General features: G+C 35.4%; 1 protein-coding gene and 1 long non-coding RNA gene across 3 annotated transcripts in view; one reads left to right on the top strand and one right to left on the bottom strand.

The window, feature by feature from the left end:
• Positions 1 to 8,035: 8,035 nt before the first annotated feature.
• LOC122140817 lies at positions 8,036 to 12,893 on the bottom strand. The gene is made up of 3 exons (XR_006157393.1): positions 12,763 to 12,893; positions 11,998 to 12,107; positions 8,036 to 9,331 (listed from the first exon to the last, which is right to left on the bottom strand). It is a non-coding gene; the product is annotated as an uncharacterized LOC122140817 (long non-coding RNA).
• Positions 12,377 to 19,783, top strand: part of phf14 (PHD finger protein 14) — an 88,297-nt gene continuing 80,890 nt past the window's right edge. For both annotated transcript variants that reach the window (XM_042745919.1, XM_042745920.1), the window contains exons 1-3: positions 12,377 to 12,528; positions 13,340 to 13,450; positions 19,086 to 19,726. In XM_042745919.1, coding sequence (XP_042601853.1) covers position 12,528; positions 13,340 to 13,450; positions 19,086 to 19,726 — 753 coding nt within the window. In that variant the 5' untranslated portion in view covers positions 12,377 to 12,527. The remainder of the gene's footprint in view (positions 12,529 to 13,339; positions 13,451 to 19,085; positions 19,727 to 19,783) is intronic.

Consider the following 19,783-nt stretch of genomic DNA (forward strand, 5'->3'; position numbering starts at 1 on the left):
GTTTTAATGCTGTGAATATCATCATATCATATCATATCATTTTTATTTATTTTTTTGGTCCCATGAGCACCACATTTCAAAGATGCTTTGTCAAGTTACTAGTTGGCATACCAAATAACATGCTTTTTATAAAAGAAGATATAAACGTGCTTCCAAAAAGTGGCTAACGCACCAGAATGTCTTCTGTTGATATTAAAGGTGAGACCTTTTTGTTCTGCAGGCACCACCGAGCAGAAGTGAAAAAACAATGACTGGTTTCACACAGGTTTCCCAAACACTGCCCTCTATTATTTAAAAAAAAAAAAAAAAAACCACCAACAACACCATCGGTTGAGATAATAGCAGATAATGCTAGATAATAAATTGTTTTAGTTAACAGATTTAATCATATTTGACAGAGTAATACATCATTTTATTTTATATTTTATTTTGTTACCATATAGTTGCACATTTCTTTTTTTTTATATATATATTTTTTTTTACATTCTAGGGCACTACGCTGCACATTTGTCAGTGCAAATATGCTACTCACATGACTACTTAATTGTATAAAACATTACACAATTAAGCATATCAACATAACTCCAAATCAATCACAAATACATGAATAAATAATTTAGCAGCCAACCAAACCTCAATGACAGTTGCATGCATTTTGAATGGTGTTGCTAGTCAACCATAAGAGGCTAGCTGGGCCATACTAACCAGCTAAACCTTGGCCCATTGGAGAGAGAAAAAAAACACAATGTACTACTGGCTTACTTAAAGTTGTCTCTAAGCTGGGAAAAGAAAATATTCAACATCCACAAAATTACATACATCAACTTTAATGTGAGCATTGTCTGATACATTCCCATTTTTATTGTTAGCTTTGGTTAAAGGAGCTACAGTTACATATCAGAGCTTTGGCTGGACTATTCTTATGAATTTGTTTTTTGATGGCAGCAGTCTCCATGTCTTTGCTCTAATGTACAGTGCCCTCTGCAGGCAATTTGTAAGCCTCAAATTTGACAGAACTGGCAACATTTTCACTTCCTCTGAACACAGTATGCACATAATAACTCATAGACACACACACTCGCACACACTGAAATACATGTATAAACAAAATGAACATGGTTTAATACTTTTTGTATTGGACATTTGACATGACAGACACTAACACAAACACACAGACTCACACATCCACTCCAATTCTAAAAATGTAAACACCACTCAGAACGCACAGAGCCTATATGAATTTTAAGCAGACAGATGCATGCTAATTAATCACACAAACCAATGCCTCGTACCCCAACAGACTGTTTTCCCTGTGCTCTTCCTCTTGATATGGCAAATAACAGGCCTGCCTGCCACGCAGCTAGACACTTTGTCAAACAAATATGATCAAAACAAAGCTAATGACGTGTAAATTGTTTATGATGTTCTGTGCAATGAGCAGCACTAGCATGAGTGTGTGTGTGTGTAAGGGAGGGTAATCACTGCCATCAGCTTGACATAATCAGGAGGAAATGAATATGAGTATTTCACAGCACACTTTAAGCCAAACAGCGATCTGAGGGACTGTGATGGATGCAGGGCAATTCGAATGATGTGAGTGATCGTTCGCGAATATTTTTCCCTGTGAAGTATAGATCAAATGTGGGGCGTATGAAATGTATTGGAGTGAAACAGGTACATAATGGACTGGCATGTGTAAATGAATCAGGTTTTGAGGAAAACTGCAGGAGAACATGTGCTCTGAATTTATTATAGCAGTGTAGTATAAGAAATGATGAATGCTTTGACAACATTGTATGTAGGCCTATAAATTACAGTCATATTGAAAATCTGAGATTTAACATCTACAATAAAAACAAAAAGTTTTCATTGAAGAATCTTTGAAAAATACTAATAGACCATTTTGTATAGAAATATAGTGTCATTATATAGAGGAAAATCTATTTTGGTTACGCTTTTTGTATTACAGTGTCCTTGTTACAGTGTAATTACAGTATACATGTAAGTACAGAGTAATATTAAATAACTACATGAATTTACTTACTTAATTGTGCCAAATTTATTATTACTATGATATTTAAATTTAACGCAAATCAACCTATTTATAAAAAAAATCGAATTATTGTTCAGTGCTGTAAGTAATGCATACTAACAACATCATTGGCAGGTGTGTGTAAAAGGAGATGTTCATGCATCAAATTGAAAACACACACTTTAGCTCTCCAGCAGACAGACAGCAGCGCAGCCAGCAGTTCAGGCAGTCTGCAGTGTCTTCTGTAAGGGGAATGCAGTGTGTGCCTGCTGGGCTGTCACACACCAGCCAAACGGAAGCAGAACCATCCCTAATCCAACACACTGAAGCAATGCATCGTTCTGCTGAATCCTCTGGCAGAAGTACAGCACACACTCACACATTTAGATACATGCAGGTGCAACACAAATACATACACATATATATACTATTTATTTTAATTCTGAAGTACATCATTTAAATCAATTATGATTGTCATCTGCATACAGAATTGTGATTGGTCTTATTTCATGCATTATCATTCCATACTGAGTTGTGATTGTGGTATTCCTAATTTACCATTTAGAGCTGCCAAAGTAGTTCTGATACTTCATTTGTGTAGAATCAAAGCCAGAAAATGAAAGATTTAACATTATTTAGTGCTTCCTATAGTTCTCTTAGGTAAAGTTATCCTAGTATTATTAGTAAAACAGATATGATTAGACAAAAATGCAGTCTGAATCTTATGAATCTTTGAACAGAACAATGTGGTAAAATCATTGCCTATGGGGAATAATGGGGATATACATATTTATAACCAAATAAAATACAACAGATACATACATCAAAACAAACAAACAAAGAGGACTAATCTGAATTTCAACATTTGTGCTATGGCTGTTTATGGCCCATTTTAGACCATTTTGCACTATGCATAATGTAGAGCATTGAAATCGCAAATAAAATAACTATGGTAATTTCATGCAATTTCACTATAAATCAGTGAATAGTGGTTCCAGCTCTACTTGGCTCTGATAGCACATGTATAACGTTTGAAACTGAAAAAAAAAAAAAGACATTTCTTGACACAGTCTCACCATGCAAGAGATGGATTTCCCTCTCCAGGAAACAAATGAACAAAAAGAGCATTCAATATGTAATTACCTGTCATAGACACAGCCACACCGGTGAAGGGAATTCAATATGCAACCGTGACACTTCCGGCATAATGTGATGGAAATAAGTGTTTGTTTCGGTAGGTGGAGGGGGAGCTAGGTTAGTGTATGTGCATGTGTAGTTTGGTGGTTTGTTGGTGCCAGAGAAACTGCATCTAGTTGTTCATTATGACCAACCATAGAAGAAAATGAAGGCATGGGGAGATGTTTCGTTTCATGGACCAAAAACAATGTTTGTGACACTTAGGTTTATCTCAGACATTTCAAAACATCTCTCTCTCTCTCTGTCTCTCTCTCTCTCTCTCTTTCTCCCTCTCTCACTCTTTGTAATGGTTCTGTGAGTCTCACACAATATTTCTCATTCTTATTAACTGCATGGGTGCAATTTATTTTCCTCTCAGGCAATGGAGGTGGTTGGGAATGTGGGAGACTCTGGTCGACGCTGATAAGCCCACGCTCACATACAGGCCTGCAGGAGGGACCAGATTTACCAGGAAGACAATGTCCACTAGGTCACATGCGTGAGCATACACATGGACACATGAGTGGAGTAATTTACTGCACAAACACACTGTAGATAAACTTAAATAAACAGATAACAGACTAACACATGCTTACAGGAGCCAAACATGCACAATCATTCAACATATCACCTACACATGTGTATAACATCATATAACACATAAAAGCAAGTGAACCCACCACCCGACCCACAAAACAATCAACCATTTTAAGGGGTAATTCACCTAAAAATGACCCAAATCATCAACTCACCCTCATGTTTCAGTCTTTCTTCTATGGAACACAAAGTGATAAATTCTGACTTATGTACTGGTTGCAACCAAAATACTGAGTCAGTGAGTTGAACCTGAGAACCAGAACAGAACCGAAGTGAACTGAACCTGTTTTATGAACTGAATCAATTGAAAAAGAATAAATTGTTCACAAAGCAGAAATACTTGCATCGCTACATGAATTCTCAGGAAAAAGCTATTGGGCATCAACATTTTTAGTGAATGATTAAATTTCACATTGTTTATCACTTAAAGCAAATATTGTGAATTTGAAGTCATTTGGACCACTTTTAGGGGCTGTTCACACACACAACACGTTTTTGCATTTGAAAACATGAAACGTAGAGCATGACAAAAATAGAATAGAAAAAACAAAACACAGCATTTAGAAGTTCAACTTATTTTTACTTGAGTTCTAAACAACGGTCAAAGCCATCCATCTAGCATGTGTTCAAATAGAAAAACGATGGAAAAAGCAGCGCAGTGGAATGCAAGGATGTGTTCTGTGTGAACGTCTACTTATGCTATTTTGTGGCATGATTTTTTTGTAATTTTGGAGGTTTACAGCCCCTAATTTTCTCTTATTGCATTAAGAAGAGTGACAAGGATTTAATTAATTAATTAATTAAATTTTTTTCGTGTATCACAATTCACAAAGAATGAAAATAATTTAAGTAAATAATAGCAGAATTTTCATAAACAACATATGCTGTTCTGTGTCAGCAGCACCGTATGTGGATAAACTGTTTATGCTTTGATCTGAATGTAAACAACATATTCACGTACATACATTGCATACATTGTTTACGTTTGTGATACTCTCCAAAATGGTTCTATAGGGTGAAGCGGCAGAGACGAATTGTTGAACAAAGTCATTATTTTTGTAAAATTATGGTTGAACCACTGATGTCACATGGAATATTTTAACAATCTCCTTTCTACGTTTCGGAACCTTAATCGTGTAAGGACCTTTGTTGTCTATGGGAGGGTCAGAGAGCTCTCGTAATGCATTAAAAATATCTTAAGTTGTGTTCCGAATGTGAACGAAGGTCTTACAGGTTTGGAACGACAAGTGGGAGAGTAATTAATGACAGAATTTTTATTTTTGGGTGAACTATCCCTTTAAGTTTCTTCCAAACAATCTAATGGTGAATTAAGTGAGATATAATCAGGGAATAGCGATTCCTTTTGTGCTGCTTAGTTAGTAACTAACATTAAAGAGAATGTTTCAGAGCTGTAAAAATATGTAATGATATTCCTCCCTAGTTGCTTGTTTGTGTTTATGACTAGGAGCCGAGCAAAGCAGCAGGACGATAAGGGAGAAAAACGACAGTGCACACTGTGGAGTCAGGAGCACAGAGACGTCTATAAACTAAAAGAAGCACTGCACTGTCGGAATATGACAGCCAATCCATCAGGGAAATGGAAGCTCTGTCTACTGCACCAAGGAGAGAGTGGCCAGAACTTTTATAAATAGTCACGCATTTTTAAGGGAAATTGAAAGTTGTCAGACATATGCTTTGCAGTCTTTCTGTTGATCATCCAAGTGGCCACGCTGGCTGAATATGACTGAAACATCAAAGCATACAAAGTAGGAAGGTTGTAGGCTAATGTATGGAAGGGCATGATGGGATGATTACATTTGTGGCCTTGTGTCTTAGAGCAGATCTCAGCTTCAGTCTTCTGAGGGATTTTTAATGAAAACCTAAAAATTTAAATCAAATGTAACATTAAAACAAACTAATTGGACTGAACAATTACTTGATGAATTTTGAGCATCATTACTCCACTCACACAATCCTTCAGAAATCATTCTGATATTCTGATTTGCTGCTCAAAAAAAATAAATAAAATAAAATAAAAAATAATAATTATTATTATTATGTTGGAAACAACTGAGTAGAATTTTTTCAGGTTTCTTTGATGAATAGAAAGTTCAGAAAAACAGCATTTATCTGATATATTATAGAAATCTTTTGTAACATCATAAATTTCTTTATCATCACATTTGATCAATTTAAAGTGTCCTTGCTAAATAAGAGTATTATTTTTTAATTATATATATAATGTAACAAAAGCTTTTTATTTCAGATAAATGCTGATCTTTGGATCTTCTATTCATCAAAGAATCCTGAAAAAAAAAAAAAAAAAAAAAACTCAATAAATATTGATGATGATGATGATGATGATGATAAATGTTTCTTGGACACCAAATCAGCATATTAGAATGATTTCTGAAGAATCATGTGACAATGAAGACCTGTACCTTGTACCTTTGATCACAAGAATAAATTACATTTTAAAATATATTCAAATACAAAGCAGTTATTTTAAATGGTAAAAGCTATTTCACAATATTACTGCTTTTGCTGTATTTTGGATCAAATAAATGCAGGCTTGGTGAGCATAAGATAATTTTTTAAAAAACATTAAAAATCTTTAAAAAAAAGAACTTTTTAATAAAATTTTTTGACTGGTAGTGGATATAAAAACCTGTTTACTTGCATGTCGTGTGGCCATTAACTGACACAATCTGCATTGTAAAAAGTGCTATATAATAAATAATGTTTACTTGACTTGACATCAGAGAACCGTGAACATGCAAATGTGCAAGTTACTTATTGAAATATTAACATTAAAATCTCAGACAACAAAAAAATTGAAAACCCCACACCTAATTATAATGAATGAAAAAAACAAAATAAAAATAAAAAAACAATTCTTAGAAATAATGAAGGGATGATACTAATTGAATATAATGGAATAATGTGGAAAAGTTAAGCCTTTTTGGTTAATAACATTGGATTTGTTCCTTTGATCCAGCCAGGGCAGAGTGAGGTCAGCCAGGGACAATATGGTTCCAGGATACAACTGTTAAAGATAAAATGGGAACGGGTTGATTATGGTCTATATATATAGTCAATAAGAAGTAAGAATGTCAGGATGTTTTCTTAATTTTGTCAAGAGACACCCAACATGGTGAATGGTTGCTACCTTAGATATGAATCATCAAATTCAATCAAAACTTCCATACAGAGTATGAGTGTTTTGAATTTTTACAATTGGGAAGAAAAAAAAATGGAAATGATCATTGAGGATACAAAAATGAAATACAAATTTAACTTCAAAGAGGAAACAGTGTATCTAATTCAAAGAATAGCGGAGTGAAATAGGCAGGAGAGGCAGTTGATTAAAGCTGAATATCTCCTCATGTGGAAATGTTAGGCAGACTCCTAAGAAATCAACAGTCAAAAAAAATAACACCGCCTCAAAGTAACAAAATATGTTACATGGACGTGTGGTCATCCTTTCATCTGTGCATGGCCAGCGAGACCTACGCTATTAACCTCATCAAAACTAGCATGGCCTGAAAGTCAAATATTATGCCATGCCCCGAGGAATGTTTCCCACTCTTCTTTTTGGACAATAACTGAACCCACATGAAAAAGGAGTTTAACTTTGAAGTAACTGCTAGCAGTTGCAAAAGCAGTCACATTAAGCTGACTACCAATTAGCAGAAGGTGTAAGATAAAGGAGGCCTGAAAATTAGCACCATCGCATGGGAGTCATTAGGTCCAGCGACTGAAGGAATATGCAATACAGTTTTGCTCATTTAGGTACAGACAAAATAAGTACCAAAATATGTTTTTGTTTCAAATGTCAAATTCAAATAGCTTCCTCAATCATCAGACCTACACATCATTAGGGCTTTAAGCAGGGAACTGTTATTGTTCAGAATCTTGTTCAGAACCGGTTCTAATTTTTCTTTTAAAAAATGATATTCATGACTTTCAGTTTCTTTGGTTATAGCATGAAAAACATTCTCAGACTGTTCCCTGAACTGTTCAGCACTAAGCACCCAGCGCCACTCGTGAATGATTCCTATAAACCCTTTTTTAGTGACTCAAAAGTGCGACATACAGTGCGACCAGTGAAGTCCAATTTCCAAATGAATAACTCCTGTAAGGTGGTTCTTTGTAGTGAATCAAAAATATACAGTGCGAACCAGGAGAATTTCTAGCCTTTCATAAGTACCTGTGCACAGGCCCCCCACCCCATCAAAAGTGCACCCATATTTTGATACTCTTTCATGATACTGTTTTAGATATATGGATATAAATGGTCTTTAACTGGAGAACAGAGTGTGTTGCTTGTTTACAAAATGAATGGTGCAATAAAGAGCAGTTTTGTCACTAATGCATATTAATAGAACACATCTGTGTATTGTTTCATACTGTAGACAAAAACTACTTCATCCAGGGACTTTCTGTTTTCTGTCTCATAAAGTATCTCTAAGGTGTGAGAAACCATTGCAACTGATTCAGTGCGTGTCAAATGATTCAGTGTACTCTCCACATTAATCAAACTGAATTGCAAAGCATTTCAAACCTTTTTGTAAACACTTTTCCAATCACAAGTTCTGAATCTAAACAGCTGATAGAAAACAGGCATGCCATGATTGCTGCAGTATCATCAGGGAAAATGATCAGTTTGGTATACAGTAATCTCCATAATAAGATTAAGAATATTTCTCTATTTCAGTAAAGGGTCTAGTGAGGCCCTATGCATGAACAGTTACTGTAAGTCCGTTTCCTGAGCGTATCAGTAAGTTCTTTTTAGTGAATCAAAACGTGCAGCGCAAACAGTGAAGTCTGATTCCTGAACGAATGACTCCTATGAGTTGGTTCTTTTTAGTGGATTGTAAACACTTATAAATCAGTTAATGTAGTTGTGATACCTGCTGTAAATCAGTCAAGTTACGGACTGTTCATATATGAGAGTGCATACAGATGCATATGTATTTTGTCAATGGTATTTTATACAAAAAAATGCATTATGCTAACACATTTTGTTCTTAATGCCACTTTATATGTACAGTATATTGGAACAATCCCTATTTGAAAACACTGTACTTTTGTTTTCCAAGTATTTATTAGAACAATTAAAGAAGGGAAGTTCAAGAGCACAAATTTCACCCCCTTTATTCAACAGCTCTTTTTCTTAAATGAAGAACAGAAGCTTTTCTGAATGAGACCTGTACTCCTTAATAAGCTCTTTATATACTGCCAAGCATATCAGTTATTCTTTGTAGTAATGTGAAGGTGATTGTAAAACAGCATGAATATAATCATGATTCTGCAACATAAGTGTAAAGAGATCCTGCAGTTAATTAATGCATTTTTCTTCTGTCAAATGCCAGAGCAGAAGTTTACCAGAATGTATGAGCTGCTCTCATCCATACAGTGAAAGTCAATGAGAACCAGAGGCTTTCAAGCTCCAAAAAATGAGAAAAGTACCTTATGATTCATGCACCATTTTCCACGTCTTCTGAAGCCACACGGTAGCTCAGTCTGAGGAACAAAGGGTGAGTAAATGATGACAGAATTTTCATTTTCGGGTGATCTATTCCTCTAATGGCTTTGTTTTGCTCGGATGAGCTCCACGCTAATCATTTCAACAGCTTTCATAAGAATATTTCTTAACTTCTCTTTGCCAATTAATTTCAAGCATTTCAGTTTCCAATTGAATAAAGGATTGTGCATTGGTAAAGATTGTCTCTTTCCAAAGGAGTAAATAATCATATCTAAAATGACGATTAAATTAGCGCAGCCCTGCACATGGAGGTAACAACACAGAGATAACATCTCCACACAGGAGCAATGTGTTTGTAATCAAATTCACTCAATTTCAGCCACACGCTCCAGTGAAAGAGCTCGTGAAGAAAAGCAATGGGCACCTCAGCAAAGATAAACGGTGGCCAACGTGGTATGATTTACACCATATGAATGGATAAATATTTCAATTTAAATGCAAAACATTAAACTGGCAGAGGCAGTCGATCAATGCAAGCATTCCATAACATACATCTTAAGGGTTCATAAATAATAGCCCATGCAATTACTCCTCTTCAAATGAGGTTTTAAAGCTGCCGTGGCACAGCTTACGTCTTTATAGTAATGTTTTGATTTCCTAAACCTTGTGTCATTCTTGTTCTTAGTGTAATTGCTTCTGTCTTTTGCCTCATCAAGCTGACAGATATCTGCAGCAAGATAGTTTCTCAAGATCTTCATGCGACTCCTCTGTGGGTTTCTCCATTTACGGCATCTCGGTCCATCACTAGATACTGAATAATGCTGTATGCAAACTTAACATAGTCGTGAAGGTTTTTTTTTCTGTTTAATTTCTTTATTTGTAATCTGAAAATGTCTATCTAGTTCCCACCAGCTAACAGAACATTATAAGGTAGCATTATAAATTGAATTGAATTGTATTGAATTATAAGCATAAATGTAAATTTATATAAGCACAAAGGTTACATGAATAGAACATACATTCAAGTTATCTGGTCTTTAGTAACATTCTCAAAATGTTAGTTTATGGAACATTTTATTTTTAAATGTTAACACTTACTATAGTTCAGAGGACATACAGAAGTAACATTTCAATAATCTTTGCAAAATAATCAAATGGAATGTTCCCTTTAATGTTGTTTTTAACTCTAACAGATCCAAGATTTTCTTTTTTTTTTTTTTTTTTTTTACATTTACGTTTTGAACATTTAGAGAACTTTCCAAAACAACGTTCTCATTACTTAATGAGAATTTAATATTAGAATAATAAGTTCTTAGAAAATATTTTTTGTTAGTTGGGCAAGTCTGGGATTTATTATGTAGAGTATGTGAAATATTTTTATAATTCGAAAAAGTTGTTTTCTGTTTTAGGATATTTTAAAATGTTATTTTCAGCAGTCATTTCTCCAGTCTTCAGTGTCACATGATCCTTCAGAAATCAATTTTAGTATGCTGAGTTCGTGCTTGAAAAACATTTCTGATTATTATCAATGTTAAACACTGCTTAATATTTTTGTGGAAACCATTTTCAGATTTTTTTTTATTTTCTTTATGAATAGAAAGTTCAGAAGAACAGTATTTATTTTATTGTATTTTTTTGTGACAATGCAAATGTCTTACTGTCAGTTTTGATTAATACTGTATATTATAATATATTAAGCATTAATAATGCAATATACAGTAATTCATAAACTGCACCATAGATGCAGAATAATGTATTATTAATAAAAAATACAAATACAAATAAACATATAAATAGCACTTGCTGACAGATATGTGCTCCAATCATATTCTGCTTGGCTAATATGAAACATTAAATTCATTCTTTGGCAATATCACACGTCATCTACAACGGAAAATGCTGGCAATAGAATGGTGACAGTGATGATGACGATGATGCTTATGATGATATCCGAAAAGTGTTTTGATGCCAAGGGATAAAAAACTGTGGCTTTCCAGCACAAAACAGTACCATTTGTCATCGGGCAAGGACAGTCGTAATCATCCTTTGCGCGTGCCTTTCCCCATCAGTCTTCTCCTAGCTGTGTATCAGGATCAATCTAGGCTCATTTATTTTAATCGTCTCCTGTTTGCTAAAATGGCAAAGTCAACAGAGGACGACAGAAACAAGCCTCACTCTCAAAACAAGCCAAAAACAGTCATTTCCAGTCTTATAATATTGTTCTTGTTATTCAACGTATAGTTTCAAGATTTGTTTCAACCTTGAATGTGTCCTTAAATGTAAATTAAATTTAGTTAATTTTCTTTTCTAACAACTTTTTAGAAAAAAAAGGTAGTGAAATTAATTATTAAATATATTATTTGAACTACAAGACAGACTCAACCATAGTTACGAAGTAAAGACTCATCATATTGAGAACTAGAGTGACCCTATGAAAATATTTAAATATACCAGTGTAACGTTTGTCAATCAAATAAACTAAGCAGTGTCAAGTAAGTTAAATTCACAGCAAGCCCATGAAATAGCATTCAGATTTGTATCACAACAATAAAAGAGAGGAAACCGTCTAATAGAGAGAAATGATAATCTATTTACATCATTTTGTGGTACATCAATTTTCAGTCTATGACTCTACAGTATATCAATCACAGTGATTGAAATAATAGTTCACCCAAAAATTAAAATTTGCAGAAAATTTACTCACACATCTAAGATGTAGAGGAGGTTGTTTCTCCATCAGAAAAGAATACATCACTTGCTCACCAATGGATCCTCTGAAGTGAATGGGTGCCGTCAGAATCAAAATCCAAACAGCTGATAAAACATCACAATAATATATAAGTAAACACCATTTACAAGCAAACTGTTCAAACAGTTCTAAACAATATATTAGTGGATTATGATGCGAGAGGATAACAGGGGATGGACTTTTGGAAGCCTCGTTATCGATTATGGACTAATATTGTTTATTTTTTATTATTACAAATAATGAAATAAATAAGTGAAATAGCCTATAGTTTTAAAACTACGACGCAAAATGTAAACAAGAAGATAATGTCGCTGATCTAACTGAAGCCGCGGTTGCTATGGCTTCCAACTCCTACTTTGTGAGCTCAACGTCAGGACAATGTGTACACGTGATACACAATACCGTAGACGTACTACGCAGAACATGAGTTGAAGAGGCGTTCGTTGTACCTTTGTGCAAACTATCCAAACGCGAAAATCCCATAAAGTGAGTAATCCTCGCTGTTACGTTATACATCTTGAAAGAGAAAAAATAGCGCAACTGAATCACCATTAGAATTTACAACATATGATGTGAAATGAGAGAAATAAGCGTTAATAGATCGCATGAGGCTACTGCTGCTTTAGCTTACTGGCTAACAGATGCGAAGTTCCTTTCTCCATCATTCACCTACAAACACATAATATCATATATTTCAAAGAAATACGAACAGTTTTCCACCTCATGTTTATATGATTATATAGCACAGTGCGTCCTCGTATCTCCAGAAAGCTTCTGTTGCCAGCTTAATAAAATAAACACTGCGTTTCTCTGTGAGCTGTCTACTGTAACAGCATCTTAGGGCATCAGAGACCTGTGTGTGCTGCCTTTCTAGCCAACATAATGTGTGTGTGTGTGTGTGTGTGTGAGAGTGAGGGATTTTAAACACACAGCTACAGTCTGTCGTTATTTGTTGTTCGTTTAAAACTGAATACATTTACAATCAGAGACCACAAGTGTGAAGATAATGTTTACATGGTGGTAGGAAGGTATCACACTCATAATTTGTGTTACCCATGTCAGTTTCTCTCTCTCTATATATATATTTATATATGCAGTGCAGCTTTATGACAGTTAAATAGATTTGGTGCAAAAAGACAAATTTTCAACTAATTCTAAGTACTTGCAATCATTCAGTTGTTATTTTTTAAAATTGTTTTAGATAATTGCATTGTGCATTCATATGTGCTATTTTACTATTACATTTCTTTCTAAAAAGTCTAAAAGTCTCACTGGGAAGTGTTGTTTCTTTATCTAGTGGATCGGGGGTCGAAGCGGCGGCAGGTGAAGCCTTTGGCTGACTCATTGCTGGATGCTCTGGATTATGACAGCTCAGATGACAGTGATTTTGAAGTTGGAGATGCATCAGGTAAAAAAAAAAAAAAAAAGATTCTCATAACTCATAGGTACATTGATGTAAGTGTACACTGAGAAAATGTCAAAAAATGGTACTGTGGATCTGTAAAATAATGCCAGGTAGTGATGGCAAGTCTCATACAGTTGAAATAGTCAAAACATAACTGATGGTTACACTTATATTTTTACTGCAGCTGGCCATTTTAGACTTGGCCCCTGCATGGGTTTTCTCACCTGTCATGAAAACAGCTGCTGAGGTGGAGATGAGACCTTCATCACCACGTGCGTCACTGTTTTTCCCCTGCCTGTAGATTAGACCTCCTGCAATGCATTACTAACACTGAAGTCACACAGGCGATGGCTCCATATCACCATGACAGACTGGAGGTTAACGCGAAAAGCTATCCCATCAAGCTGCTGTCAACAAAAGTGTAGACATATCTGCAACCTGATAATGAAATTCTAACACTTTGACCCCTTTGGGTCTTGAAGTTTTGCTGCATGAAGTAATTTCTGGTCAGAAATAAAATGCAGTGTCAAATTATTCTGATCTGACAATATATCATTGTCATAGGTCGTATAAAATTATACAGATGTATTAATTACCAACCACACATTCATAGTTCATGGTGGTGCTAAATGCATGGAAATCACATTTCATGAAGCCTTCTGTTGATGTTACATGGAAGGATGAGCTTTCATGTTAATACACTCAGATTTAATTAGATTAATCACTCAGATTGATATTTACTCAGATTTAATCAACGTTTTCAAGATTAATTTGCAGTTCATCATGTAGCATCTATCTTTACATAACCAAATGTAGGTTGTGTTGGACAGCATTTTTTATGCTGACCCAGTCATGCCAGAAGTTTAAATTTTTACTATAAATATAGTACTTATTTTAACATTTTATTTGACATATTTTGCATGTTTTTAGACATGCATTTATTTAATAAATGAAAATGGTTATGTATGTATATGTGTGTGTGTGTATATATATATATATATATATACAGGGTTTTTGCTGGGTCAAAATTGGTCTTCGGTGGTGGCTGACCGACATGGTCATCCACACAGAGCAAAGAGTACCCTAGTACCCACATGATCCACAAGCCCGAAATTGACAATAAATGTTAAATTTAAAATAAATACAAAGTCATCCTTTCTTGCCCTCTTTGCAAAAAAAGCTGTGATTTTTCCACGACTGGCTTTCATAGTTTTGAAAGATAAAATCCTTTTTTGATAGACCTGATAATTATTTTAGTGTAATCATATCAATTAAAAAGTAGCATTAAAAACGTAGCGTTAAAAGGTGTAATAGTGTAATTTTTTGCCATTTAATTTAATAAAATTAGCAGCTAGCTAGCAACAGCTTGCTTTGTGCTTTGATCTAGTTTCATCTCACTCCAGTCTAACTTTAAACTAAATGATTTTATAGGTAATTTACTACACATTGGCAGAGGCCTATAAATACTGTGGATTATTAAGGCTAAATTTTACTAAACACTCTTGCTAAATGGGGTAAGCACACTTACTTTCTCATTTCAGATGTGTATATTCTTTTAAGAAGTAATGATTTGTTATACACCGATTCAGACACTGACGGGCAGACCAACTGCTTTAACCTTCATTATAATGAATCGAACTTTAGGGGACGTGTTGTGTGGGAATCCTGGCTGTTAGGACATCGCAAAAGATTTGTCCACACACACACACACACACACACACACACTTCATAACTGGATAGATTTTTTTTCGCGTTTATTTAAAGTTATGTCCGCTGCATGTGCGGAACGCTTGTCACAAGTTGTAAGAAGATAAGGCAACTTTTTTTTGACTGCAATTCACACCCAGCGGTAATTCAGGAAAAATATTATCCGAATGCACCACGTGAAACATGGATTCAGTCTTCCGACCTTTAGGATCAGTTGATTTTGATGCGAGGGAGAGAGCAAAGACAGAACTGAAGACGGAGAGTGCGCGCACGGGGGAGGGGCGCTGTGCTCGTTCTCTCCGTCACTCCGTCTGTAGCCTGCTTCACTCAAAAAAACCCTATTACACATCAAATAAGGCTTTGGCGGGACAAAAAATTCGCTTTGGCGGCCGCCAAAAAATTTTCAATGTAGAAAAAACCCTGATATATATATATATATATATATATATATATATATATATATATATATATATATATATATATATATATATATATTATTAGTGCTATCAAAATTATCACATTAACGTAGGCAATACATTTTTTGTAGTTTAATGTGTAAAAAATATTTAATGCAGTTAACGCAGGGGCGGGGCTAGGGTTGGCCACCGCACTCACAACTGCTGCTTCTGTCTCTTTTTTAGGTATTGTACTTGTAGCACGTGCTCTTCAATTGGACGCACAAATGCACCAGTGTGTGCTCGCAGACAGTCTGTATCATTTCAAATCAAAGCAGGAGTGAAACTGCTGTGATGTATGTTAATCAAAGAACGAAATAAAAGAGAATCAATAACATTTATAGCTTTAAGGATTTATTCATTTAACTGAAAATTTAGTGTTTGATAATTTTATTCAATTTCTGTATATTTAAGTAGTCTAATAAATGTTAAAATTAATAGCTGTAATGTTGAGTGGCTAGTCCAGTGGTCAGCAACCTTTTCGTCTTCAACGTTAAACTGATGCTTCGCGAATTGCGCTCTGCCTCTGTCAACAGTAAACCCTGCCTACTTTGATTTGATTGGCCATCTCAGTCATTTTGACATTGACGAGCGCTGTTAGACGCTGTTAGACACACGTACCCGTAGACTAGCGCAAGTTAATTCTCACACTTTAATAGTATTTATAGCTCCTAACAGGCTGTGTGACTATGATAAGTTATTACCTCAAAATGTACGTCAGTATGCAGTTTTCCCTGTTTTTCGCGTGCCAGCGATTATCCCTCTGCATGCCACTGTTGGCACGCGTGCTGTAGGTTCCCGACCCCTGGGCTAGTCAATGGGTAAATATTAGGGGGAAAGCTTAGGTGCATCTCCAAAAATATATATATATATATTTAACTTATTTCAAAAAGTGAAACTTTTATATATTCTAGATTCATTACATGTAAAGTATAACATTTCACATTTTTTTTTTTTTTAAATATTTGAGCTTACAGCTCATGAAAGTCAAAAATCCAGTATATCAAAATATTACAATATTTCCTAAGATCGATCAATCAATCAATCAATCAAAAAAAAAAAAAAAAAAAAGGATCTGCAAAACAGAAAGGTTCAAGTTCTTTAAAGTATGTGTATTTATGCATTCAATACTTGGTCGGGTTTCCTTTAGCACAAATGACAGCATCAGTGAGGTGTGGCATGGAAGCGATCAGCCTGTGGCACTGCTGAGGCACTATTGAGTCTTAAGCTCATCTGTATTGTTGGAGCCACTGTTTCTCATCTTTCTCTTGAAAATATCCCATAGATTGCATATGGGGTTCAGGTCAGGCATGTTGGCTGGCCAATCAATCACAGTAATATCATTGTCAGCAAACCACTTGGAAGTGGTTTTGGCACTGTGAGCAGGTGCTAAAGTCCTGCTGGTAAAGGAAATCAGCATCTCCATAAAGCTTGTCAGCAGATGAAAGCATAAAGTGCTCCAAAATCTCCTGGTAGACGGCTGCATTGACTTTGGACTTGATCAAACACAATTGACCAACACCAGCAGACGTCACAGCAGCCCAAATCATCACTGACTTCGGAAACTTCACACTGGACTTCAAGCAGCTTGGATTCTGTGCCTCTCCAGTCTTCCTCCAGACTCCAGACCTTGATTTCCAGATGAAATGCAAAAGTTACTTTTATCTGAAAAGAGGACTTTGGACCACTGAGCAACAGTCCAGTTCTTTTTATTTTTAGCCCAGGTAAGATGCTTCTGACGTTGTTTCTGTTTCAGAAGTGGCTTGGTAGCCCTTTTCTTGAAGACATCTGAGCGTGGTGACTCTTGATGCACTGACTCCAGCTTCAGTCCACTCCTTGTGAAGCTCTCCCAAGTGTTTGAAACAGTTTTGCTTGACAGTATTCTCAAGCTTGTTGGTCATCCCTCTTGCTTGTGCACCTTTTCCTACCCAATTTCTTCTTTCCAGTCAACTTTGCATTTAATATGCTTTGATACAGCACTCTGTTTCAGTAATGGCCTTCTGTGACTTACCCTCTTTGTGGAGAGTGTCAATGATTGTCTTCTGGACCATTGCCAAGTCAGCAGTATTTCCCATTATTGTGGTTTCAAAGAACAAGAGATACCCATAATTTTACTGTAGGGATGGTCATTTAATGAAACAAAAAAGTAAATATTCTAATATTTATAGATATTGTTTTTTTTTTTTTTTTTTAAAAAGCTCTAATCATCATCAAAAAAAAAAAAAATAAATAAAAAATAAAAACTTTTGAAATGTTTTACTTTACATTTAATGAATCTAGAATATATGAAAGTTTCACTTTTTGAAATAAGTTACAAAAAAATCCCGTACTTTTTCACAATATTAAATTTTTTTAGATGCAAATGTATGTATATACCTGTATATTCTTAAATCCCAAGAATCGATTAGTCTAGCCTGTTGTCAGTTAATGGATGGAACATTGAAGGGCACTTCACATCCAATAAATCGCAATAAGCATTGTGCTTAATATGAAACAAAGTCTCAGATTTCAAATACTGTTCATTGTATTGCAGTATTTAAACAATAAAATATAAACAATAAAAATTTAAGAGAGGAGCATTTTACTAAATATTATAAGGTGCATATATATTCATTATAACTTTTACTGTTCTTCAATGTTTAATTTATATATATATATATATTTTTTATGACAGCCACCATTTAAATGTTTATATTTAAAAAAAAAAACAACAACAAAAAAAAATGTGTATGATCTGGAATGAAAGCTTTTTGTGATTATAGAGGTAGTGCTCTTTGCGCTATTAATAGGCCGTATAATACTGTCTGACTGTCTCAGAATGGATATATTAACCTCAGCGAAGAAAGAATTATGCTTCGTGTCATGATTTTATTTGTCTTGATGTTTGAAAATGACTCGCTTGTGTGCTTTTCCTATAGGCGCGCTGGTGCGAACTGCCAGGCAGCTCATATAAATGCATGAATACGATGACTGAAGATATCCCTTAATAAATAGATTACATTTTCGATTTGTTTAGCGGCAAACCCTACCATATGCCTTAAGAACACTTGGGAAATGGAACGAGTTGCATGGGATAATTTTTTATGACATTTGAAACCTTTTTGTAAAAAGATTGAAGGAGTTACAATTCATTAAATAGACAAGTGCAAGCATTTTATTTTTATTTTTATGAAGTCTTTTTTTTGTGATCTGAAAAAATAAGGTAGCCTAATATGGCTTTAGAACAGCATCAGGTTGACTAATTATATACTTAAGTTGTGAAGGGGTAAATCAACTAGTTATAGCTATAACCTATGAGAGAGAGAGAGCAAAAGAAGGGTTAGGCGTAAAAGAGCATATTGTGTTGGGGGCCCATACCTCAAATTTGCTTAGGGCCCCCCAAAAAACAAATTCTGCCCCAGATCTGAAGTATGTTGTATTGCACTCAAAAAACAAAAAGGACACTGCTAATGTAATCTCACATACTTGTGTATTAGGTTCAGAGGGCACTGGCAATGGGAGTGATGAGGACGGTGCAAAGGACAGCGCTGCGGGCTCTGAGAGCGACTCTGACGCTGTTGGCTCAGCTGATGAAGAGGGCATAGATGACGAAGAGGCCAAAGAATTGAATGAAGACACTGAAGAAGAGGAGAAAGCCAAGGACCAGTCTTTTTCCGATGAGACCAGCAGCAAAGAAGCAGGTGGAACCTCCAAGAATCGCAAAAAAGGAGAAAAATCCTCAGATACAGAACCAAATGGTACTGGCACCGCAGAGGAAAGCTCAGCAGAGCCGAAAAAATGGAACCTACGGCGGAACCGCCCCATGCTGGACTTCACTACAATGGAAGAGCTAAACGAAATGGATGATTATGACAGTGAGGATGACAATGACTGGAGGCCCACACAAGGAAAAAAGAAAGGAAAGGCATCATCTGGGAAGGAGAAAGAAGGGAGTGAAGAAGAGGATGATGGGGGTAGTGATGAAGAGGACAATGAGGAAGATGAGAACGAGACCAGTAGTAGTGACAGTGAGGAAGAAGAGAAGAAATCAAAGAAGAAAGGAGACAAGAGCACAGGGGCGTTTGATGAGGAGGAGACCAATGACAGCCACAGCACATCACATGGGAAGGGCAATGAGGTAAAATCTCCTCTGGTATTGCACTACTGTTTAAATGTTTAGCATCAATAAGAAATG

Source organism: Cyprinus carpio, chromosome B19 (assembly GCF_018340385.1).
Source record: "Cyprinus carpio isolate SPL01 chromosome B19, ASM1834038v1, whole genome shotgun sequence".
Lineage (NCBI taxonomy): Eukaryota > Metazoa > Chordata > Actinopteri > Cypriniformes > Cyprinidae > Cyprinus > Cyprinus carpio.